Here is a 26,221-nt window from a genome sequence, read left to right as displayed (position 1 = left end):
AGGGGCGACGAGATCTGGTCCGGCGTCGGGGCTTGTGGAGGCGCAAGGGGCGGCGGGGGGGGGGGGGGGGACTATGCCTAGGTGTCCGGGCCGGCCGAGGCAGCGAGATCCAGTCTGGCCGAGGCGGTGGCGCCGTCGGCAACCGGACGAACCATGGCGGCGGCGCACGGACGGAATCGCGACTCGTGCGAGTCGCGCGGCTGGAGAGGAAACATGGAAAAAAGGGGAGCAGGGGGCCAACATAAGACTGTCTCCAATAAGGAGACCCAAACCCAAAATTGGTAGTGAGAGACCTAAAATTAGACTCCAACAGATTACCTATACGAGAGACCTATTTTGGGTTGCCTGAGAGACACGATCCAAATATGGGTATCCTCTCTCCTGAAAACCCATTTGCAGAAAGGATTATCTTTTGGGTCTGGTTGTTGGAGAAGATGCCGAATAGGTATTGAACCTTTTGCCTGTAGCGCTACCCAAAGTACGAATGGGTCTTGTATTTTAGGTGTTGTTGTTGGAGATAGGGTTGGGGGGTGTTGAGGTAGGGGGCAACATAACTATAGGGTGTAGCAGGGGGCTGCTGGAGTTTTTTTTTTTTTTACTCTCACTCTCTAAATTCAGAGTAGGAGGTCAAATAGAAGTCCTGCTGAAGATGCTCGTTTGGTATTGTAGTTATTAATCTCTCGATCAAGGCATTATATTAAAACTAATCATGGTCACGGGCTAATAACGGCCCCCAGTCCAAATTGAAGAAGGAACTAGAGTATGTTCGCACGTATAGTGAAGAAGAAGCAAGTTATTATAGTATTGAGTTAGTACTATATCATATCGATATTAATTGCCACGCAAGCAGTAATAATAACAACTAGAGGGAGCGACGAACGAGTTTAGGGAAGGCACGGTTGCGTGAACGTGCAGTGCTAGCTAGCTATGGCCCCGCCTGGCCTAGCTAGGTCTAAAATCATTCACCAGTCACCACCCCGGACGTACGTAGCTGACCTGGCCTGGCCTAGACTACGACGACGTACGGCGCGGATCAGGATCGATCGGAGCCACACGTTTACAGGGCAGGGCAGAATGGCACATCTATCGATGTTGATCGCCGACGCGGCGCGCATGATCTGCTCAGCTCCATGGTCCATGGATCTGCCGCTTCCTTTTAATTATGCCTCCCTTCCATGAAACCGATCTACCGGTCCGGATACTCCGATCTTCCGGTCGGTCCCGATACTCCGGTCGTTGGCGTGGACGGCGGAGAGAGATCGACTAGAGGCAGCAGAAGGCACGCGGCCAACGAATAACGCGGCGGCCGTGCGCGACTACATTAGCTAATAGTGACGGCGACATGATACGGCTTCATGCCTGCGTGCGTACGTATCTATCGTAGCATTCATAATGCTTCCTGTTCGTAAAAGAATGTAATTATAAGATCCATGTCAGTTAAAATAATTTAAGTTTGATCAAGTTTTAGTAAATAATATTAACATTTATATCTTCAAACAAAATTTGTTATAAAAATATATTCTATAATTAATCTAACGATACTTATTTTATATCATGAATAATAGTAAATTTTTATATAAATTTAGTCAAAGTTCAATCTGTTTAAGTCCTCGGAAGCGAGAATTGCATTTTACCTCAACGGAGGGAGTATCTATCAGCGCGGCACGCACACGGCCGCCCAGCAATGCCGGCTGGAACCAAACCTGCTGCTGCTGGCCGGTGCTGGGAATGGGATCGGGCCGATCGGATCGGATGCTGCATCGTCTCGTCACATACGTCTGCTGTCTGTTCGCATGCGTTATTGTTAGGTCCACTCAACTAGCAGCCAGGGTCCTAAATCATATGATCACATTGTTATTCATCTACTCTCTCTCTCTCCCTCCTAATTAAATTAGATCAACTTTTAGTCATCTTAAGTCAAACTATATTTTAAATCAAATCAACTTTTACGAGTTGCCTTAAGTCAAAGCATTTTAAGTCTTACCAAATTTATAATAAAAAAACATCAATATGTATGGCACTAGATTAGTATCACTAGTAACATCATGAAATATATATATATATTCATAATGTACTTATTTCATGTCATAGATGTTTAGTAACATCATGAAATATATATATATATATATACATACATACATATATATATATATTTATAATGTACTTATTTCATGTCATAGATGTTTGGTACATACACCATCTTTCTATAAATTTTGTCAAACCTAAGATAGTTTGACTTCCGGTGATTTTAAAAATTAATTTATTTTAAGACGAAAGGAGTAAACTATACACTAGCCAAGCGCGCGCTCTATCTCGCTCTCTTTTTCTCCATGTGTACGAGTATGTATATATGTAAGTGTCACGGGGTTGAAACCGCGGCAAGCATTGTTGTTCGTCGGGTGTCACTGAGTGTGTGTCTCCGGTGGCTCGGGTGGACTCAAGAACACAAAAAACACAGAGATGACGCACGGTTTAGCCTAGTTCGGGTTATCAGGGCCCTACGTCCAGTAGCTGATGATCCTTATACTCGAGAGCATCCAAAATCGAGGGGTTACAACAGAGTGTACGAGAGAGATTTTGTAGGGGATCGCTCGGTGATGATCCTAGAGACCTCGTCGCCGGTGGGAGCCTTCCCCCTCGTCAGAGAGGAGGAAGATGATGGAAGCAGGGGAGGAGCTCTCGGTGCTCCTCTTGTGGTGGCTCTGCTCTCGGTGCAGAGCTCAAGCTGTCTGGTGAGGACCCGAATGATCTATCTCGGATCGTCCCGTCTGGAATCATCCTCCCCCCTCTAGGATCCGACCTCCCCTTATATAGCGAGGTAGGTCAGTTACATGAAGGTTTGTGGGGTTTAGCCTATAGTCTACATGCGTCGGAGTCCAGGAGGGTCTTGCAGCAGCGTCGTGTGGACCTTGGCATTGTCGTGGAACCGAAGAAGGCCCTGGCGTCGTCCGGCTGCTCTGTTCTGACACGCTGAGTGTTAGGCTGTGTTGGCTTGTGGACTGGCCTCTACCAGGTGCATCTTTTTGAAGGTTTCTTGGTGGCGAAGGCAGCAATCTTAAGGGGCTGAGGCGCAGGCCCGGAAGCCCCTGAGCCCCTGAAGCCAGCGGAGGAGTTTGTCTTCTTATGTCATGCCTCATGCGTGACCCTATCGTAGGAGCGGTTGACAGGGCCACGCCTGCTGGGCAGCGCTAAGGAGCCCTCGAGCCTTGGAGGCTCGGGCACTTGTCTCTGGCCTGGGACTTTTCTAGCACCGAAGGCCAAGAGGGGGCCAAGGATCGGGTCCAGGCTTCTGTCGATCGGGAGCCTGAGGCTCGGGTGAGCCCCCAAGCCTCGAGCAGAGATGGCGAGCGTGCTCGGGCTCGACCCATTTCCTTGACCGGAGGGTGCGCGCTTGCGCACCCGAGGGGTATAGCCCCCGAGCCCCCGGCAATACTGGAAGGGGCGGCCGAGGGGTTTCTTGGTCGGGAACCTTTGATCTCGATGCTTAACATGCCCCTATGTTAGGATCTCGTCAGTCAGCTACACTGGAAAGAGTTACCACTATGAGTTATCAAAGTACTTTCTTCTGCCATTAATGAATCTAGCAATGCCCAATCTTATGTTGTCAATCAATCTATATAAAGTCTCACATATTGATTGATGCACATGGCTGGGGCATGCATATGCGCTTAAGGGCAAAAACAACAACATTTGTTATGTTTTCTCCTTATCCACGGTGAAAGGATCAAGATGCCCAAGAGGGGGGGGGGGTGAATTGGGCTAATTCTAAATTTCTTTGCAATAATTAAATCCTATGGTTAGCCCAATTAACCCCTTGTGCCTAGACAATGTTTCTAATTATTCTACCGCACAAAAGACTTACAACCTAAGTTCCAATCCTACTCTAGCATGACAATTCTAAGAATGTAAAGACATGAATTGAATTGCTCAAAGTAAATGCTCAAAGTAAATAGAGAGGGAGGAACGCGGCGATGTTTTGCCGAGGTATCGGAGAGTCACCACTCCCCACTAGTCCTCGTTGGAGCACCCGCGCAAGGGTGTAGCTCCCCCTTGATCCGCGCAAGGATCAAGTGCTCTCTACGGGTTGATTCTTCGACACTCCGTCCCGGTGAATCACCCACAACCGCTCACAACTTGAGTTGGGTCATCCACAAGCTCTCTGGATGATCACCAAGCTTCCAATCACCACCAAGCCATCTAGGTGATGGCGATCACCAAGAGTAACAAGCATGAACTCTCACTTGACCACGACAAGCCTAATGAGAAGGTGGATGCACACTTTGCTACTCTTGATCTTCACTAACGAGGGATCTCTTTGGGATTCTCAAATCTCAATTACCTCACTAGGACCTTGCTCTTCTTGGCACTCTCTAAGGTGTTTCTCAGCTGCTGAAATAAGCAAAAGTACCCCCTCACTAGAACCTTACTGATATCGATCGGACGCTGGCAATGTCTGATCAACACTGACCGAACGCGTCCGGTCATGTTTTCCCTCACTGGAACCTTACTGATGTCGATCGGACGCTGGACCCCTAGAGTCCGGTCACTTGCTGAGCAGCGTCTGGTCAGTAGCCAGAACCTAATCAACGTCCGGTCAGCATTGATCGGACATGTCCGATCAGGATTCTCCCTCTCTGGGACCTTACTAGAGTCGACCGGACGCTGGCCCTCAGCGTCCGGTGCCATGACCTCGCAGCGTCCGGTCACTTTCAGACGCTTTCACCTTGGTCAAATGAACTGACCGGACCCTGAGCCAGCGTCCAGTCACACCAGAGCTAGCGTCCGGTCAGTATTTGACTCTCCATTCACTTCCAACTCTCAAACATTTGTGAATGAAGTTTGCTCCATTGGATCAAAAGGGTGTTAGCTTTTAGCTACCCTCATCAGCGGGCTCAAGCGTCTTTTCAGCTATTTTGCTCTCGACCGGGATGCTCAGGCATGTTTTCAGCCATTTTGCTTTTTGTTTCGGGTGTTAGCTTTTAGCTACCCTCATCGGTAGGCTCAAGCGTCTTTTCAGCTATTTTGCTCTCGGCCGGGATGCTCAGGCATGTTTTCAGCCATTTTGCTTTTTGTTTCATGAAAACAACTCATTGGAAGTCATGACAAGACATGCTATGGATGAGTATCATCTTTATTGATCATGAATATAAACTAATACATATGTTGTTGAAGAATATTGTCCTTCGTTGATTGTGAACGTTGGTTCCTTGTGGCTTGCATATCTGTTTTTTCTTGAGTTGTTTTTACACGTAGAATCTTCTTAGCTGGCTGATGTACCATGTATTGCTGACTTCTTTTCCATCTTCGGTTATTAATTTGTATGTGCCTGGTCCGGTGACTTTTGCGACAATGAACGGACCTTCCCATGGACTGAGTAGCTTATGTCGTCCGTCAGTCTTTTGTATCCTTCTTAGCACTAAGTCTCCGACTTGTAGTGATCGAGGATGGGTACTCTTGTTGTAGTGCCGTCTTAAACCTTGTAGGTATCTGGCTGATTGGAGGGTAGCGTTTACTCTGACTTCTTCTGAGCTGTCGAGTTCTAATCTTCTTGTGTGTTCTGCTTCTCCTTCATCGTGTTGTTCTATCTTTGGTGATGTCCAGATCAAGTTGGCGGGCAGTACGGCCTCTGACCCATAAACTAGGAAGAAGGGTGAGTAGCCTGTTGCTCTGCTTATTTGAGTTCGTAGCCCCCATACTACTTTCGGTAATTCTTCAATCCATTTGGACCCATAGTCCACTAGTTCTTCGTATAACCTTGGTTTTAATCCGGCTAGTATGAGTCCATTAGCCCTTTCTACTTGTCCGTTGGCTTCTGGATGTGCAACAGACGCATAGTCTATACTAAAACCACAGTCTTGTGCACAGCTCTTGAATTCTGTAGCTGTGAAGGGGGAGCCTAGATCTGTGATGATTCGATTGGGCATGCCTAAGCGGTGCATAATGTCTTGGATGAACTCGACTGCTTTGGTTGCGCTGTATTTCGTGAGTAGTTTGTATTCAATCCACTTGGTGAACTTGTCGATTGCTACAAAGATGTACTCGAAGCCGCCTTTTGCTTTCTTCAGGGGTCCTACTTGATCCAGCCCCTAGTAGGAAAAAGGCCAAGCGGGTGGGATGCAGATAAGATTGTGAGCTGGTACATGGGCTTGTCTTGCAAACATTTGGCAACCTTTGCATTTTCTGACAAGCTCTCCTGCGTCTTTTAAAGCGGTTGGCCAGTAGAATCCAGTGCGAAATACTTTGCCAACTAGTGTTCTTGAAGCGGCATGATTTCCACAGCAACCTGAGTGTATTTCATCTAGGATCTCTTTTCCTTCTTCAAATGAGACACATTTTAGGAGTACTCCTGATGATGCTGCTCTTCTGTAAAGTCTATCTCCTACTAGCACGTAGTTTTTGCTTCTGCGGACAACTTGGGTGGCTTCTGCTTTATCTGCTGGCAATTTATTTTCTTTGATGTAGTCGATGAAAACTTAGCTCCATGAAGTGTTGATTACCAAGATCTGAACGCCTTTAGTCTGAATTTCATGGGTTGTTTCACCGGGTTGTTTGATAGAGGGAACTGATAGCTCTTCTATGAATACGCCGGGTGGAACCTTCGCTCTATCTAATCCAAGCTTGGCGAGGACGTCTGCTGCAATGTTGGAATCGCGCAGGACGTGTAGAATTTCTAATCCTTGAAAATGTTTTTCAAGTTTCCGTATTTCAGCACAGTAAGCACTCATGTTTTCTTTGGTGCAATCCCAATCTTTGTTGACTTGGTTGATGACTACTGCTGAATCGCCGTATACAAGTAATCTCTTTATTCCGAGAGTAATTGCCACTCGTAACCCGTGGATGAGGGCTTCATATTCTGCTTCGTTATTTGTAGCTTGCCATAATATCTGAAGGACATACTTGAGTTGTTTTCCTTCTGGAGAAATGAGGAGAACGCCTGCACCGGCCCCGCCTAGTTTGAGTGATCCATCAAAGTACATCTTCCAGTGGTCAAGGATTGTATCTGATAAAGGTTGTTGAATCTCTGTCCATTCGGCCACAAAATCGGCGAGGGCTTGAGATTTGATTGCTTTCCGTGGGGTGAAATCGATGTTAAGAGCTCCGATTTCAACTGCCCACTTGGATATGCGCCCCGTGGCATCTTTATTGTGTAGGATGTCTCCGAGTGGAAAATCTGTCACCACGGTAATCTTGTGGCTTTTGAAATAGTGGCGAAGCTTGCATGAGGTGATGAGTAGAGCGTAGAGTAGTTTTTGTACATGTGGGTACCGGATTTTGGATTCTGACAGTACTTCGCTAATGTAGTATACGGGACGTTGCACTTTATACACGCGCCCTTGTTCTTCTCTTTCTATGACTATTGCCGTGCTGATTACGGTAGAAGTCGCCACAATATATAGCATCATATCTTCGTCTTTCTTTGGAGGTGTCAGGACAGGCGACGAGGTGAGGTATTCTTTAAGTTTTTTGAAAGCTTCGTCGGCCTTTATTGTCCACTCGAACTTGTCTGTCTTCTTTAGTAGTTTAAAGAAAGGTAGCCCCTTTTCGTCGAGTCTTGATATGAAACGGTTGAGGGCCGCCATGCATCCTGTTAGTTTCTGCACATCTTTGATACTTCTAGGTGGGCCCATTTCTATTATAGCTCGAATTTGCTTAGTGCTGGCTTCGATCCCGTGCTGACTGACCAAAAATCCGAGTAGTTGTACTGAGGGAACTCCAAATACACATTTGTTTGGGTTCAATTTCCATCTCCATCTCTTCAAGTTTTCGAAGGTTTGCTTTAAATCTTCAATAAGAGTGTCTGGGTTCTTTGTTTTCACCACTGCATCGTCCACGTATGCCTCCACATTTTCACCGATTTGATTCCCAAGGCAAGTTTGGATAGCTCTTTGGTACGTGGCGCCAGCGTTCTTTAGTCCGAACGACATGGTCTTGTAGCAGTAGGCACCAAACGGGGTGATAAAAGATGTCTTGCTCTGGTCTTGTTCTTTTAGTGCGATCTGGTGATACCCTGAATAGCAATCGAGAAAAGATAATAGTGCAGATCCTGCTGTTGAGTCAACTATCTGGTCAATGCGTGGTAGCCCGAACGGATCTTTTGGGCAATGTTTGTTGAGATCTGTGTAGTCGACGCACATGCGCCACTCGTCCGTGTTCTTCTTCTGCACAAGGACCGGGTTTGCTAGCCAGTCTGGATGAAGGATTTCCCTGATGAATCCGGCTGCCATCAGTTTTGTTATTTCCTTTTTAATTGCTGCCTTTTTGTCGGGTGAGAATCATCATAGCCGTTGCTTTACAGGCTTGGAGCTTTCATTAACATCAATTCTGTGCTCAGCCAACTCCCTTAGGACTCCTGGCATGTCGGCCGGCTTCCAAGTGAAGATATCTTTGTTGTCCCGAAGAAAGTTAGTGAGCGCGAGTTCCTATTTTGCCGAGAGGTGAGCACTGATGGTTGCTGTCTTGGAGGTATCGCCTGTGCCTAAGTCAATTTGCTTGACGTCGGCTTCTTTTGGTGGTGCGATGATGCTAGGCTTTTTAGCCGGTATTTCTAATTCTTCTTGGCTTGTCTCTGTAGCGATTGCGGCTATTTCTTTTCTTCCATTGTCGGCTTGTGCTTTAGCTGCAATTTGGATCGCTTGAACATCGCAGTCAAAAGCACGCTTCAAATCACTTCAAAGAGAAAGGATACCGTTGGGTCCTGGCATCTTAAGCAGTAAGTACGGATAATGTGGTATTGCCATGAATTTGGCCAGTGCTGGACGTCCGAGGATTGCATGATATGACGAATCGAAGTCAGTGACCTTAAATTTGATAAACTCTGTTCGGTAGTTTGAAGGAGTTCCAAAAGTAACAGGTAAAGTAATTTGTCCGAGTGGCATGGCTGCTTTGCCGGGTACTATTCCGTAAAAAGGTGTGCTTGTTGGCGTGATCATCCCGGCGAGTTGTAGTCCCATTTTCCTTAGAGTTTCTGAAAAGATGATGTTGAGTCCAGCTCCCCCATCGATTAGTACTTTGGTGACGGTCATACCAGCAATAGTTGGATCTAGAACCAGTAGATAATGGCCTACGTTTCCCACGCTAGTCCATTGGTCTTCTCTGGTAAATTGGATAGGATACTGTGACCAATTGAGATATCTTGGTGTAGCCGGTTCTGCTGTCATGATGGTCCGTAGTGCTAGTTTTTCTTGATGTTTGCTTCTGCAATCTGGAGCCCCTGAGAAGATCACTGCTACCGTTCCCCTGGGTTTTTGGAATCCTTTGTCCTTGTGGTTGTCTTCATCTCTTTTCTGATTGTCCTCTTTGGTGTTTTCCTTACTATCTTTTCTTGTGTATCGATCATTGAAAGTGTAGCAATTTTTGATAGTGTGCCTCCCATTAGGGTGCAATGGGCAACGTATGTTTTCAATGTCATCATATCTTCTGGATTTGGAAAACTTCTTTAATTTGTCGGCCATTGCCACGGTATTGTCTAGTCTACGTTTTCTTTCTTGATGTCTGCTATTTCGGTGATTTTGCTTGTCCGAGTTGTCCTGGTTGCTTCTGTCCGGGAACCTCTCTCAAGTTTTTTCTTCTACAATAATCATCTTTTCTACTGTTCATCTGAATTCTTCATTGTTTCTCAGATTTTCTTTGCAGAAGTCTTGAAATTGCCACCTAGCCATGATTCCGTGAGAAAAAGCTTCAATTACTTCTCGTTCGGTTATGTCATGCACTTGAGCTCGTAGTTCGCCGAATCATCGATAGTAATTTCTGAGACTTTCACCTCCCTTTTGCTTGAGTCCTTTTAGTTCTGCATGAGTGATTGGGTGTGTAATGATTCCTGCGAAATTCTCACAAAAAGCTCTTTGCAAATCCTCCTAATTTCTGATAGATCCTGGATTCAGTTTGTCGAACCATTGGAGGGGCATGGCTTCCAGTGCCATGGGAAAGAACAGGGTTTTGATATCGTCGTCTCCTCCGGCTAGTTCAATTGATTGTGAATATATTCTGAGCCATTGCCTTGGTTCAGTTTTGCCATCATACTTGGAGTGGTTAGACGGTTTGAATTTGTGAGATAATCGCACCAATGCAAGCCTGTTCGCGAAACAGGGGAATCTATCGTGTGTCCTGGTTTCTTTGAATTCGGATTCGGCACCTTCTTCTGGCCAACTGTCGTTTTGATGGGAATAATCTTGCGAGGTTGTATGGGTAGGCACCCTACTCCTGGTCTTCCTTGGTTGTTCAAATCAGTGGCCTTGATTATGTTCCTTCCTACTTCCTCCATCATGGCTTCCACCCGGCCCAAGTCTTTCGAAAGCAGATTTCCTTTGATTTTGGTCTTCTTGTCTGTGGGTTGTTGATCTGGCGGGTAGTCTTGATCGAGCTCTCTCTTCATGCGTTCTTGGGATCGTCGATCGGAGCAAGTCCTAGAGCTGTTCATACTTCTCACCGGGATGTGAAGTTGCTCCGAGTTCTTCTAATGCTTCTCGAATCTTATCGTAAGGCGTATTTGTCGTGCGTCTTCCTTCGACTTCTCGTTGCGATTTTCTTTTGTCGTACTCAGCCAACTCTGACTCATATCTGATCCAAGCTTCCCTGCGCTGCCTAGCACGGTGTTGGCGCCCTTGCTTCAACTTGTTTTTTCTTTCTCTAGCTTGTTTCTGACTCTCGGTTTCTCTATCGTAGCCCTGGGCAAAGGGTGATATGTTAGATTCTGATTCATCTGACGACCTGACATCGGGTGCTTCCGGGGGATTTAATGGTGACCGAGGACGTCGAACCATGAGCACTTCTCGTGTGTGAGCCGTTCTGTTATTGGCGTTAGTTTTCATGCTGTCGGAGTCGCTGATAACTTTAGTAGATTCCTCGATGTCATAGATCGAGTCTCCTTCTTGGTAAGGTAGAATAGCTGTTGTTGTTGTGCCGACTAGTTGGGTTCCACTATCTTTAGGAGCGGAACCTGGCCAGTGGATGATACAGTCTTGCGATGTTATCGTTAGCACGAGACCCTCCTGGGCTCCTGTCAGTGGTATCCCAAACATTGGATTAAAGGATCTTTCGAACTGTCCCTGATAGGATTTTGCCATGTTGTCGAGCCCAAATGGAGAAGAACTCGACTTCTTGAAAGAACTCTGAGGGTAATCCGAGTTGTTTTGGGTTGTGCTCTGGAATCTTGCCAAAAAAGAACTCGGTTTCTTGAAAGCACTCAAATAAGACTTCATCTTGGACACGGAGCTTAAATTCGAGTCGGATGCGCGTAGCCGTGAAATCTTATTTGAATCGGATATTATGAGCTACGCGAATCTTCTGGTGAGCTGATCCGTCGTAGTTGTTGAAATAGGAAATTCTTTATGATGATCTGGATCTTTGAAGAGATGGCCCTGAAGCTTGCCGTTGTTGTCTGCCTCGCAGATCCATGAGCCGAAGATGAAAGTTGATCCCGTCGGGAAGATTATGTTGTCGAGGTCCATCGAGCTCTCGGATGCAAAGTCGCCGAAAGCCCCTACCTGGCGCGCCAGCTATCGATGTTTCACCACCGATAGCCTACCACGGGGGTACCCGGGGCAGTATGTTCGGGCTTCGGCGTATGCTGAACTCGATGGTTAACGCAAGAGACAGTCGATTTATCCTGGTTCAGGCCCTCGATCGTAGATCGAGTAATAACCTTACGTCCAGTCGGCGTTAGCCTTTGCGTTGGATTGATTGTGATATGTTGTGTTGTACAATTGTCGTCCTCTCTCAGAAGCCCTGCCCTCCTTTATATATAGTTAGGAGGCCAGAGTCCTAGTCGGTTTACAATGAGATTTTCTAGTAGGATTACTTAATAGTTCTACTACTAAGATTACATGGGAAGAATCCTAGTTGGACTAGATCTTCTCTTTCCCTTGCGGGGTATCCTGTGGGTCCCGCATCGACAACGGTTCTTCACCGAGAGTTGTTCAATCGTTGGCAGTTGCGTATGGGTACACAATGTCTATCAACAACTTGTTATGGTTACAAAAATTGGTAGACACGAGGATCGCCAACATTTTTGTTTCCCCTTTTGAGGCCACAAGTTAGAACATTTCGGACTCTCGCGTATTGCGTCTACTCAACAAACATCCCTAGTTTGTACGAATATGTATACATACATTGGTTTCGTTTCTCGAATGAGAGGTAAGGAAAGGGGAAATTCCTTAAACATTACTCACTCATCTTATCCTTGCATCTGCGTGTCGTGCGCGTCTTTTTTTTCCTACTTGTCCATCCGCGTGTCACTCGTTTCATTTTGGCCTATCTGTTTTTCTTTAGATAATGGAACAAAGTTCCAGATTGTGGCCTATCTGTGCGCGGGCGAAATCACTGTTCGCGATTACATGTCAAATGCTCGAGAGATATGGACACAACAATAATGTTACCCAAGCAACATGATGATATGTCCACATTGTGCCCTAATAGCTAGTCACATGTGCTAGAATGTTGTGTGCTTCCGTGTCTCTTCTGCCGTGTTGCTCTATCCTTTTTCCCTTGAGTCTGTACCAGAAAGAAGCCAGCTCTCTCTTGGTGGCTTGTGGGTTTTGTTTCTTGCCTTGCAAGAGCTTCTCTTCGTTCTCTCTCTCTCCACATTCCTGGATCCCATCCTATATAAGGGGAAGGCCACAAATTCATTTGAAAAAAAATTCAAGTTCGCTATACAAAGCTACAGAGGGAGTCTTATAGGTGCTGCTGTGACAATCAAACTTGCTGTGAGTTATGTTAGATTGAGAGAACAAACTGACCATACAAGACAGTGATAGCACAATTTTGTTCTGTTTGAGCCAGTGCGTCAAAATGAGACGATCACCATCACCTTCGTCATATTCATCTTCATCATCCAGATCCATTTTTGGGATCGGAACTCGTAAGTTTATATCAAAGCGTACATTGCCTTGCATTCATGCATCTTACTATGGCTTGCCAATTTATACTTCTTTTTAGCAAATATTGATTGTTCTCTTAGCAATGCTGCTATTTCATTTACCAAATTAATTAATAAAACTACTGGAAATGCTCCCATTACTTGGCCATGAACTTTACACACAAAAAATTGGCCATGAACTGTTCTGGTTTAATTTCTCCCCATTCATGTTCTGTGCCCGGCAAAATGCTAGCAGTCTTTATCCTTTGAAGGAACGTTTTTGTCTTAATGCACATGTGTTATTGTTGATAAGTTCGATCTTATGATAATAATGTTTTCATCACACACAACTGCAAGATAATTAAACACGCAGTGTATTCAATTGAGTTACGAAAATGGACTCTGTTTTTGTACATGTTTAATTTGGACTAGTTGAGTGTGAGAATTTGATGCATGCATGTATATATAGTCCACACTCCACACATGGTCAAGCTAGATAGGATAGTCTTTCATATGCAAAGGCTACAAAACTAATAAACTGTTGAGATTGAAGCATGTTTTTCTTTTCCTTCTTTGAAATGTGAAGCATGTTTATTTCCTTGAGTGATTGTCGTCTGCAAATTAAAGTTGATGTCGATATAATGCTGCACACTTGTCTTTCTAGCTAGCTAAGCTAAGCTAAGCTTGTTACTCCTACTTGCATGTAAAGCAACGACAATCTTTACTAAGAAAAACCATTTCTTGACGCTTTCTCCTGTCGTCCATATATACGTATACGTACCACGCACGTTGCTTTGCTTTGCTTCGTTCTGTTGCTTGTTGCCCTCGCTCTCTTGTAGTCATGTCTCATCTCCAGCTCAAACTCTGACTCTGATCTGATCCATCGTTGCAGCTGATGACACCATGGAGAGGAGCAGCTCCACCCCTTCCAGCAGAACTCCGGAGAGCTCGAGGCTGCCGCCGCGCAGCCCGCTCGGCGTCGACGAGGAGTACGACAGCGCCTTCAAGTCCAAGTCTTTCCTCGACCTGTGGTCGCACGCGCATCGCCACCTCATGCACACCTTCTCGTCCGCCTCCTTCAAGCTCTCATCTTCGTCCAAGTCCGGCGGCGTCAAGGACGACAACGAGCCCGACGCGTCGTCGTCCGCCGCCGCCTTGGAGCAGTCGTGCTCGTACACCGTCCTCGACAACTTCGTGCTGGAGCCCAGCCCGGAGGCGCTCGGGCGGGGGCGGCGGCGGCGGCGGAGGCGCCGCGTCGAGAGGCTGCTGATCGAGTACTTCGACGTGACGCAGGAGGCCTGCGAGGCGTGCTCCTCGCTCCTCGCCGCCATCGGCGCGGCGCGGCGCCACCAGCTGACGCTCCGCCACCTGCTCCACCGGCTGGAGGAGGACAACGACGGCGGCGGCAGCGGCAGCGACCCCGCCGCCGCGAGGGACGCGGTCGCGGCGCACGTCCGCCTCGACAACCCGCTGTCGCCGGGCCGGCTCGCGGGGTTCCAAGAGGTGCACGGGCGGTGCGGCCCGCTCGCGGCGCGCCTGGCGTCGGCGCAGCGCCGGCTGCGGCGGCTGGCCCGGGCGATGCGCGTGGCGCGGGGCACGGCCGCGGTGGCTCTCGTGGCGGCGTGCGCGGCCGCCGTCGTGGCCGCGGTGGTGTTCGCCGCGCACGCGGTGGTGGGCGTCGGGGCCGCGGCCGCCGCTGTGGGAGCCGGCCCGGCCACCTCCGTGCGGCGGTGGGCCGCCGAGCGGGTGAGTCCGCGGCACTACGCGCGCGCGGGCGCCGCGGTGGACGCGGCGGCGCGCGGCGCCTACATCGTGGGGCGGGACCTGGACACGGTGAGCCGCATGGTGCGCCGCGCGCACGACGAGCTGGAGCACGGCCGCGGCGTGGCGCGCATCGCGGTGCGGGGCCGCGGCGAGCGCCCACTGATGCAGGAGGTGGCGAGGGAGGAGGCGGAGTGCGAGGAGGACCTCAGGGCGCAGCTGGAGGAGCTGGAGGAGCACGTCTGCCTCTGCCTCATCACCATCAACCGGAGCAGGAGGATGGTGGCGCACGAGATGACGCAAGGTCTGCCGTCGTTGGAGGCGACGCCGCCGCCGTCCCAAGATTAGCTTCGCATCATTCATCACTCATCTCTTAGCTAGCTAGTTCATCATTGTGATTCTACAGTAGAAACGAGAGGAATAATTGACAGCGAATTCTTTTTCATGTACAGTACGTAGTATACAAATTTTTTTTTCGTGGGCAGGTGTGTGTATGACTGAGGTACACTGATGTACAAGCAACTCCTTCGATCTTGAAGAGATATAATTTTCCTTTTTGCTTATGTTAGTATTACTTTATCTTTTTGTGTATTACAGTTAGATATGAGCTATATTCGGTACTCCCTCCGTCCTGAAATATAAGACATCCAAGCGATTTTCACACAAAATAAGGAGCTTGGTAAAAGACCACCTTGTCCCTCACTAATTAGGACAGAAAGAGTAGTTAAATCGTTACTTTCCTTAGTTACCAATTGGCTTTGTAGATGACACCGAGTTTAGAAGGAATATAAGTATTTCGTGCCAAAAAGACAGAGAAGAGAGGAGGTTGAGGACCAGAATATCTTGTATTTTGGACTTTGGTACGAATTTTGAATCTTTGATCCCTTATATTTCAAGATGGAGGAAGTAGTCAGGGATTGAGCTTAGGTCGTGTTTTGTATCCCTAGGCTATAGGGGTGAAAATGGACCGGGAGCTGATAACGTCTCTCCCATATTCTAATTTTCTTATTTCCCTTATCGAATTAGAAGTGAAGGATATAATGCACAAATGCGTAGAAAATACTGATATGGATTATCGGATGTTAGAAATGGCAGGAAGCTGAAACCAAACTAGGATAGATAGGGATTTTAATAATCAGTTATATACTATATAAACAGAGAGACACACACGTGGAGAACATACTGCATGTCAATAATTGACAAATCATGCTCAACATATGTACACTAGCCAAAAGTAACAAGTAAACTTTGTTATAAAAAAAACTAATTAAGCATTTTTTGTTTCACAAAAAAGCATTTTTTGTTTCACAAAAAAGCATTTTTTGTTCACTTTAAGATTTTAGTCCAAGGATGTGTTTGTGTTGTGTTGGGCAGAGAAATATCATATAATGTATTTTAAATACCGACCAATCCATATAAAAGTTACAAGACAAGATAGATGTTGCCAATCACATATCCTTCCACACATACACCTATTTGTTAGATACATATTATCGTATCCGAATGGATTCGTAAAAGTAGTTTATGTCCTTAAAAGTCAGTTTTGGAAATTATCCGTAGTACTTTTACTCTTGCTTGGGGCCATAAGGGTTGTCCAATAATGTAGAGTTTAGGATTGTTTAATTTTTATAGTCATTAACTAAGGTGTCAATTAAGTAAAATGGTGATGTGGTATTGAAATTAAGGAAGAGAGAAGATAAAATGATTTCTTATTATACCATAAACTATGTTTACGCGGGAACCAAGATATGATAAGTAAACGGTAGAAGAGAGAAGACACGTGATTGGAAAAAAAATATTTTGAAGAAAACAACCATTGGGTGTATTATTTCTATGTATAGTGTCTACTTAACTTAGTAAGTATATATTAAACTATCTTATAATTCCTCTGTTGAGAGTGCTTTAGACAGCACCGTTATAAACTGATGCATTAAGCCAAAATTGTGCTTGCTTCCACATTCATTCATTGATCCGAGGCTGTTGACATGTTATTGCCTCTAGTAGTTTAGCTTTCTATTTTTTTTTTCTGACGACATGGCAAAGCATAGGTTTAGAAATCTGTGACCTTGCAGTTACACGGTTTCTTTTCCAGCTCATTGATCTCCAAACACTAGTAAGTCGTACCGCCAGATCTCTGTTGTCAAAAAAAAAAAAAAAACAGATCTCCAAACATTATTGCTAGCATGCTGCACAGTTGCAAAAACAGCACCCAGTTGGAACAACTGAAATAAAAAAAAATTTGGTTAAAAAACTGAATTAAATATTCTAAGTTGGAGATGCGGGGTATCGAATAATAACTCAAGATGTTCTTTACTTTCTATGGAAGGTGAGCGCGAAGTCTATTCGTTAATATTCAACTTTCACGAAAATGTGTTTCTTAACCCTGAATATACGTCCTACAACTATCAAAATGGAACGATACACCACCCCAAAACTACAAAACTAGGTACTTGACACCCTGTGATGAGTTACAAGCAACTCATTTGAACTTGTAACAACAGATAATTTTCCTTTTGCTTTTTGTTAGTTTTATTTATGCTAAACATGTGAACAGGTTAAGATATGAGCTATAATTGGAAGTTAGGGATCGAGTTAGATAGATTTTTGTATTTGTGGGGCTAGGTGTGAAAATGGACAATATTAGAGCAGATAATGAAGCTAATAATGTCTCTCCTATATCTTAATCCTCTTTCCTTTCTCGAACTAGGAGCGGAGGAACATATACGCATGTAGGGATTTTCTGATGTTAGAAATAATGGAAGGGATATGAAACGAAACCGGTATAAAGAGTGATTTTAATAATTGTAGAAGGCTCCTGAAAAAGCTTGGGAAGTTGCTCAGGGGGAGTTTCTCTGCTTTTAGTACAAAGTGCAACCTTTGGAGTTTTTGTCTGCTTGGGGGAACTAGTGGCTTTTTGAGCTTTTTAGAGAAGCAAAATCTAGCAGAAACTCCCAAAAAGGGGGCCAATATCTGCATATGTAGAGAATATACTTGTTAATAATTGACAAAGCATGCTTAACAATTGTACACTAGCCCCAAAAGGTAACATGCATATTTTGTTATAGAAGAAATCTAATTAAGCAATTTTAGTTCTCTTTATGATTTCAGTCTAGATATGTGTTTGTGTTGGATTGGGGATAGGAATATCGAAAAAAAACTATTTTAAATACTGAACATGCCATATAAAGTTACAAGTAATCCAAATCCATAAAATAGATGTTGCCAATGGCGTATTCTTCCGCACATCCACGTATTGTTAGATCTGGATTATCCATATTCGGATGGATTCATAAAGCTAGTTTATGTCCTTAAAAGTCGGATTCGGAAATTATCTGCTTAGGGCTAGAAATACAAGACACTACAGTATAAATTGATAGGTTAAGCTAAAATGTTTGTGCTTGCTTCTAGATTCATTGATCCAAGACCGTTGACACGTTAGTATTGTCATTGGTCAGCGCCCTGTTCATTTAGGCTGGTTTGGCTTATAAGCCATGACTAAAAATACTGTTGGATGGTTTGGTGTGAGAGAAAAATATTGTTCGTTGACTGATAAGCCAGACACGAGCAAACGAACAAGCTGCTAGCTTTTTGATTTCTTTTCTGACGGCGTGGCAAAGCATAAGATTAGAAATATGTGATTTGCAGTGACATGACGTGTGTTTTTTGAAGTCTCAAAGTGCACACAGGAGGGAATGTTGGCATGCTGCATCCCCTTCGAGTTTTGTGATATGAGTATATTCTACATGTTGAAATAAGCACAACAACTATCAAAATCAGATGACCACCACCCCGAACCCACAGAAGTCGATGGAAACCGGACATAATAACATCGCTCCCGGAAATCATCCGGTCCGAACGGCCGGACCGGAACCACGCGCCGAACAGCGCGGGAAGCAGTACGCAGTGCGGCCCACACGAGCGAGCGCAGCTGGGCGCAGGATTTCAGACACCGGAGCAGCGTCCAGGTACGTATGTTTTTTTTTTCTTTTCTATTCTTTTTATTTTTTCCTTTTTTCTTTTTGTTCTTAATTTTTGTTTTATGTGATTTTTTATTATTCTTTTCTTTTTTATGTTTCTTTTATTTCTTTTTTCTTTTCTTTTCTTATTATTTTTTATTTTTTTCTTCAATTTATTTTTTATTTCTAACTGCGTCAGGTAGGTACGTAAGTATTCTTTTTTTTTTATAAACGTATGCTTTCTTTTTTCTTTCTTTTCTTTTCTTTTGTGTTTTTCTTGTTTCTTTTCGCGCTTCATTTTTATTTATATTTTTTTTGTTTTATGTGATTTTTTATTATTCTTTTCATTTTTATATTTTTTTATTTCTTTTTTGTTTTGTTTTCTTTTCTTTCCATATTATTTTAATTTCCTTTCTTCAATTTATTTTATTATTCTTGTTTATTTTTTCATTTCATATCATTTTTCATTGTTCTTTTATTTTTTATTTTTATTTTATTTTTGTATTTCTTTATTTTTACTTTTCTTTTTTGTCTTTATGTTTTCTATAGATTTTTTATTTTCTATTTTTCTATTTTACCTTACTTAATTATTATTTTTAAGTTTTTTTATTTTCTATATTCTATGAGATGCTATGTTCATATAGTATAAATGTGATGTTGTATGATGTTTTTTGCGATGTTCACGTGGTATATAATGTCATGTTCTGTGATGTTCATGTAGTATAAATGCGATGTTCTATGATTTTTTTTGTGATTTTCACGTGTTATATATGTGATGTTCTATAATTTTTTTATATTCACATGGTATACATGTGATGTTTTATGATATTTTTTGTGATGTTCGCCCAGTATACATGTGATGTTCACGTAATATAGAATGATGTTCTATGATGTATTTGTGGTGTTCACGTAGTATATATGTGATGTTCTATTATATTTTTTATGTTCACGTATTATACATGTGATGTTCTAAGATGTTTTTTATGTTCACGTGGTATATATATTATGTTGTATTCCATTGATGGCTGCATTTTTCGGATGCATATAGTATGCGCACTAATTATTTTCAGGAATGCTATACAACACATGTGTGTGTTTTGGTTGGTTGGCACATGGATTTTCTGTCCGTCGGATCCGTCTCACGCGTGTCTCCTGGGTCGTTTGATGTGGCGTTTCTGTTTTATTTCTCTGACCTGCGGATCTTCATGCGGACCTCAAGGCCACGCATCGACTCACTTCTCCAGTGGGTGAGACCGGTTGCAACCTTTCCCCTTCCTCTATCCTCTTCTCACCCAGGCGCAGCGGCGCACATTTCCGGGCACGACGCCCACCTATCGAAGGCCACGGCGGGGCAGTCCTCCATGGCCACAGCCGGCGAGGGCCCGTGCGAGGTCCGCCAAGCGGCGGTGCGGGTCACGACCGGACGAGGTCCCCGAGCGACGACATAGGTCGTGCCTAGACGAGCTCTCCCGAGCAGCGCGGGCGGCGGCCGTCTCCAACGACGAGGGCACAGGGTGCCATTGCTAGAGGTCGACAGGTACCTTGGTACGGCGCGCGCTGTCCCTTGATTTGAACTATGTTGTTGGGGGTCATTGGTTCAGTAGATCTGGTTCTGTAGTTGTTTGATTGATTGTTTTATGATTTGATGATATGTTTGATGTATTTGTGGTTCGAATCCAGGGAGGATGAAGTCGCTTGCTTTCGCCTCACCTGGACGGGCGTCGTCTCGCCGGAGATTTTGTCTTTTGTGTGTTGGATTTGCGTTGTGTGCTGTCGCTTGTTCGCGGCCGACGACGAGCGACCGGGCGCTGATTGGAGCGGTGTTTGTTACCGAAGCGGGGATGATGTTAGGTGAGGTGGAGGAGGGTGATGTGTGGGATGTCTTGTACGCATGACGAAGGAGATGGGGCGGGATTGGCAATGGCCATCGCCGAAAGCAAGCCGATGGTTGTCACTCCATCGCTAGGCGTGTGTGTGGATGTGGTGTGCACTTTCAGTTATTGCATGTGTTCCTGCTGCCAGTTTTAGTTCACTTCTTCTCGAGGTAGTCGGTGGCTCAGCTTCCTTGGGATCTTGCAGCTTGGGGGAAGCAAAGCAAGCAGCCAGGGAGGGAGGGAAGGAGAGAGAGGAACCAGACATTCCAATGCTTGTTTGATTTTTAGCAAGTAATGATGGTATTTGACATGATTTTTCAACTTCTGTATTTGGTCCAAAAAGTAAAGTAGGATAGGCTGTTAATTCAGCAACTATAAATGTGATTTAGCTACTGCAAATGTGATTCCTCAACTGTAAGTGTGTCATTGTCAGCGTTGTGGGAGCTTGATGAGGAAATAGTTATTGCTGCTATGGATATGCAGTGCCCTGTGGATGCGAGCTACTGAGTGGAGGATCGGATGGTGTAGGAGCATATCCAATCTACCACAAGTTCAGTTACTGCAGCAGCAAATACATGGTGCTTGTGATTTTTTTCCTTGGTGCTTGTAAGGTGCTTGTGATCTTTTTGCCTGTATGGTGCTTGTGATCTGCTTGAAATCTCAGTTGTATAGTGTTTATTCCTATATCATTCTCTTTTTGCCTAAAGGCTGAAATCCAGGTGGGGAGAATCGCCCACCTGGGTTTCATTTCATTGTTCGGCTTAGTTCAGAGAATCACCAGCAGCTTTTTGTTCCCAGTTCAGTCTTCATTTGATCGTGCTGCTAATCTTCTGTGTTTTCTTCTGGCTGATCATGCTCTTTTAGCAGCTTGCGCTCGTGTCTGTTTTATCTTGGTCTGTCATTTTTACAAGTTGAGCAATATCAGTAGTAGCAGCCATTGAGCAATATAACCGAACTCTTGCTTTTCAGATTGGCAAAGTGCAGTCAACTTCCAGGTAGCAATTTGCGAATTAAATCTCTGTGCAACGTCCCTTTCTTGCTACATATTCATCTAGTATTTAATTCTTGCAAGCTAGTATCTGTGCTTAGATAGTCTAGTTGCTCAGTTAATCGTGTGTAGTGGTCATCTGGTTTAGTATTGACTGTCTTTCAAATCTTGTGGCTATTCTGGTGCTTTTAGTTTTAGTTTCAGGTAGCACTTTTGGCCTGTCCAGCAGTAGTAGCTTTAGCTTATAGTGTTCTGCTAGTTTCCTGTCTGCAGTTCAGTAGTTTTTCAGTTTCCCTGCAGACTCTGCTTTCCGGATAATTCATTTTATTTTGTCTCAATTTAGCTCAGTCAGTCCTTTTTGGTGCTGCGGGTTTTTCTATAGGTGAACAGTTCTTGATTAGTATCTGGTCTGGCTAGAACAGTACTGCAGCAGTGAGCTAAATTTTTAGACTGTTTTTAGCCATGGTTTTCCTTCTTTTTGCTTCATATTACCTCAGATTGATGTTTCAGACTGACGTGAATATATATTTTTTGTTAGCTCATGCTAGTGCTATCCCTGTCTGAATATTCATTTTCTGTCAGTTTTTTTTTCTTTTTTTCTTTTTTTTTTCGTCTGCCATTAGGTGTGCTTTTTAGAGTGTTCTTTGGGCTTTCTTTTTTGTCCTTTTGATGTTTATGACTTATATGAGCACTGTAATGTGCAGATCTGCTTTTTTCGTAGATCCATGCAGTGTGTTGCTGGTCTGTTTTTTTGTAGTGTTAGATCTGTTCATTTTCATTTTCGGCACCTATGTGGTACTAAAATACTGATTGGATGGTTCTGGAGTACAATTTGTCAACTCTTGAGCTGGCTGATTGATGATGAAACAATTACCCCAAGCACTTTTATTCCACTGATATCAGTGATGGAAAGCTATATTATCATAGCTTTTGTGGTTTTCAATCTGAAACTGCAAATCAAGAGTTTGTTCTGATTTTTTCTTCGATTTTGTGTTAGATTTTTCTTCTTCCGGCCATGTGAAGATAAAAATCTTAACTAGAAGATGATATTTGGATCTGTTTTTTGTTAGTTTTCTTTTGGTTTAAGTAATGGGAGAACCGTAGCGTTAGCACGGGCAATAATGTTATATATAAAAAAAGTAGACTTTCGGTTTCTACCAACTCATTAGCTTGAATCTAACTAAGTATTGGACTGTTATCTTGTGACAACATTCTGGGCTTGCAGCTCTGTAAATGATGATCTTACTCGGTTACTCGGATTCCCCTTTAGGACATCTAAATGGATGATGCAAATTCGAGTTTCTGATGCGCTAATGCCCAATGATATATAGATTTATTTGTTTCCCTTTCCATTTCTGGGATAAAGTGCTGCTCTGAATATTCACAGTGCCGTAGTTTCTAAAACTCATCAATTGAAAATCTATTGTAGACTGATTTATTTCTATTGTTTAATTGTTTGGGCATTTTCGAATGAGGATGGAACAAAGGTTGAATACAGGGTGTGGAACCCCTTTCCGTGTTTGATTGTTTCTATTGTTTTCGCCTGTCGGTCGCCTCCTCCTCATTTTAGAATGAGGATGGAACAAAGGACTGATTTATTTCTATTGTTTGATTGTGTGAAACCTCCATGCGGACCTCAAGGCCACGCAGGTCGCGCTCGTCGCTGGACGCGTCGACCTCGCGGACCTCCACGCCCGCGTCCGCACCACCAACGACTCTGGCTCCGTGCTTAGATGGTTAGAAGCCCTTCTTGTGAGGGCTCAGCGCAAACCTAATTGATGTCCATAGAATCGGATTTATCTTTATGCTAACATAGTCCAGAGTTTTGTGGTGAACTGATCAGTCTCCCTAACAGTAAAATTTCAAATGGTAGTGAAAATGGCACAGTTAGCATACTTCCAGTCTAGTTCAATTGAGAGGAAGATGGCACTGATTATGGTGGTGAAAACTAAGAGTACAATGTGAAGCTAAACTCTTAATATTATCTCTGTAACAGTGTAACAGTGTAACTATGTTAGCACACTCTATTTGGTGGCGTTGTCATGGTTCCTTTTATCCAAGTATCATGGACGGGATAGGTAACAAAAATATAGAATATTCCTCAGAGATACTGTTAATTATGATTTGTGGCAACACATCTCTTTTTTGTCCTTGTCCTTTCATAGAAAAAAATTATTTCTTGTGATTTGTGCTAACATGCTTTTTCATCTGTTTATTGTGATTTGTGTCTGTCCACACCAAGTTTTTATCATTTTCCTTTCATAGAAAAAAATTGTCTCTTATGATTTGTGCTAACTCACCTTTTCCTTTGTTTATTGTGGTTTGTGCTTACCCAAGCCAAGTTTTTGCCCTTATCCTTTCATAGTAAAAAATTGCCTCTTGTGATTTGTGCTATCACTTCATGAACTTTGTTAATTCTGATTTGTGCCAATACACATCTCATTTTTGTCCTTCTCCTCGCACATCAATATAATACAAACCCCAGAAGCACCATTTTCCACCTGTAGCTTGTTTTATTAGGTGGTTTTCTATCAATGACACTACTACAGGAGCACTTATATCTTATGCCAGTTGTACTTTAGTAATACCAAAGAACTATTTTTGATCAGACAACTTAAAAATTCAGTAAACCAAACAATTTAAAGATTTCATTACATAATTGTAGTTTGCTATAATGTAGATTGCAAGTATCAGGTACTATAATTTTAGTTCTAAGCATATGCAATATGCTGTTATTGAATCGTTAGCCTTGTTGTTACTAAATTGTTACTTGTGATTTGTGCTAGAGCTAGTATATTTGTTACTAAATTGCATTTTATATTTGTCATGATTTTGTGGTTGTGTCCTAGTTTGTCATCTATCTTTGTTAATACTGATAAACCAGTCATTCTTGCTGGCTTTACCAGTGTTGTGCATGTCTGCTTCATTTCCCAGTAGCAGTAGGTGCGGATGATGAATGTAGCTTTGGTTTCACTGCCTCACTAGGTTCCTAGGACCACACTGCATCTTTCTTGTGAACTCTATTTGCTTTAGAAAACTGACAATAAGCAAAAGGTGTCTATTTGCAGTGCCAAAGGAGCAGCAGGATAAGGTTGTCAAATTTGACTTTCACGGTCAGCCAGCAGAAATCAAGCATGGTAGTGTTGTTATAGCAGCAATAACTAGCTGCATAAACACCTCAAATCCTAGTGTTATGCTTGGTGCTGGTCTTGTAGCTAAGAAAGCCTGTGAGTTGGGTCTTGAGGTTAGTCCTCTAGTAATGTAATCATGGGCTGTTATGCTGAGTGTAACACCTCTGGTGTTTTGACCCAGCACTAAAACTTGACATGCCATCATATGCATTGCAAAGCATTCATAAAGTAGAAAATTTTGAATGCATTCACTAAATAAGCTTTATTTCATAATGTTGTTATTTTATGTGATGTGATTCAAAACCCTAAATAAAGATCATGACCACAAGGGTCAAATTTCATGTGATCATGTGAGGCCATGTGTCATTTAACTCAAATAACCCTAATGGGCCATGTTACTGGTCAAAAATCAAAGTTAAAGTAAAAAAGTAAACAAATCAAATTTGAATTCAAATTCAAATCATAAAGTCCTTTTTGCCCCTTTTGACTAATTCAAAATCCACTTGGAATTTGGGATTAAGGCAAAAAGCAAAGCTGAAGATTATTTTATAAGGATCAACTTTGGTATTCAAAGTTTTTAAAGTTTACATATAAAATTTGGAGTAATTTTGAAATGATTCAAATACTCAAATGCACCCCAAATTCAAATTTTAAAATGGGGGCATAATTTGAAAATGTTCCTTGAAGCAAAGTTGTAGAGTTTGAAAAGTTGAGCAACTTTCATTTTTGGAGATTTTCAACTTCTTTAGAAAATTTGTGAGTAATTTGCAAAATTAACGCAGTGGCAATTCTGTAAATACTTCAAAATTGAAAATCAGCCGAGCGCCACCTCTCTGCTTGCCACCGGCGCCACGTAGTTGTCACCGCCGATTGATTTGTGCCGCTTCCTCATGCGTTGACACGCAGCCGGTACCGTGGTGAGTTCGTTCGTACGCTGTCGACGCCGGGCGTCTCCTTCCTGCCTATAAATAGCAGCCACCGCCGCCGTCGCTCTCCGTTTTCCCCCTCTGCTCTGCTCCGCCGCTAGTCAGCTTCGTCGCTCGCCATAGCCACCATCGAGCCGTGTCCGTCGTGCCTAGCTATGCCAACGCGATCGCCTCGGTCTTGCGCTCCTCTTCGGCTTGCTCACGTTGCTTGGGTTGGCCGGAATCGCCCGGCGCAACGCCTTCTTCCTCGGAGCCGGTAGAAGTACCGCCACCATCGACCTCGCCGTGGCTAGGACGTTCCAGCCCATCTCCGTCTTCACCAAGCACACCGGCGTGATCGTGGTGAGCTACTGAATGTGATGCTCGCTTCGCTTTAGACTCTACCGCATCGTTACCGGGGTTACGCCGTACGCCGTCGTGCCCACGCCACCATGGCCAGCGTGGAGCTCCCTCCAATGCGCTTGCTGCCGTTCTAAGGACTGAGATAGATTCATAGGATGGTGTAGATCATTTAGCTGCGGTCTGCCTCACCGGAGACTCGCCGTCGGCGTGTTTTGGGCCGGCCAGTGATGGCAGCGCCGCCGTGTCCTATTATGTGTCACTGACGAGTGGGGTCGGGTTGTCAGTGAGAAAGAAAGAGAAGAACAGTAAGGTTTTGATATTTTCTGAATTTTGAATAGTGCTGAATCTTTGGGAATTTGTAGGAAAATAATCATAGCTCCAAAAATTCTA

The 26,221-nt window shown here is 44.0% G+C and overlaps 1 protein-coding gene, 1 non-coding gene and 1 pseudogene across 2 annotated transcripts; all 3 read left to right on the top strand.

Moving 5' to 3' along the window:
* The first annotated feature begins 12,738 nt into the window (after positions 1–12,738).
* Positions 12,739–15,125, top strand: LOC136519416 (putative UPF0496 protein 2). Its single transcript, XM_066512818.1, has 2 exons — positions 12,739–12,856; positions 13,746–15,125. Exons 1-2 carry the CDS (start codon positions 12,787–12,789, stop codon positions 14,960–14,962), a joined length of 1,287 nt encoding a protein of 428 aa, XP_066368915.1. The 5' UTR covers positions 12,739–12,786; the 3' UTR covers positions 14,963–15,125.
* A 7,156-nt stretch (positions 15,126–22,281) lies between these two features.
* On the top strand, positions 22,282–22,387 carry LOC136525016 (small nucleolar RNA Z194). Its single transcript, XR_010776351.1, has one exon. It is a non-coding gene; the product is annotated as a small nucleolar RNA Z194 (small nucleolar RNA).
* Positions 22,388–22,659: 272 nt separating this feature from the next.
* On the top strand, positions 22,660–22,742 carry LOC136525033 (small nucleolar RNA snoR60; annotated as a pseudogene).
* Positions 22,743–26,221: the final 3,479 nt, after the last annotated feature.

Source organism: Miscanthus floridulus, chromosome 18 (genome assembly GCF_019320115.1).
Source record: "Miscanthus floridulus cultivar M001 chromosome 18, ASM1932011v1, whole genome shotgun sequence".
Classification (NCBI taxonomy): domain Eukaryota; kingdom Viridiplantae; phylum Streptophyta; class Magnoliopsida; order Poales; family Poaceae; genus Miscanthus; species Miscanthus floridulus.
This window is presented reverse-complemented; position numbering and strand designations above follow the sequence as displayed.

What these genes read in the sequence shown, in the direction of transcription:
- LOC136519416 (XM_066512818.1), top strand. Translation starts at nt 12,787, where the DNA reads ATGAGACGATCACCATCACCTTCGTCATATTCATCTTCATCATCCAGA. An exon ending in CATTTTTGGGATCGGAACTC is followed by an intron (nt 12,857 to 13,745) that starts GTAAGTTTATAT and finishes CCATCGTTGCAG; the next exon opens with CTGATGACACCATGGAGAGG.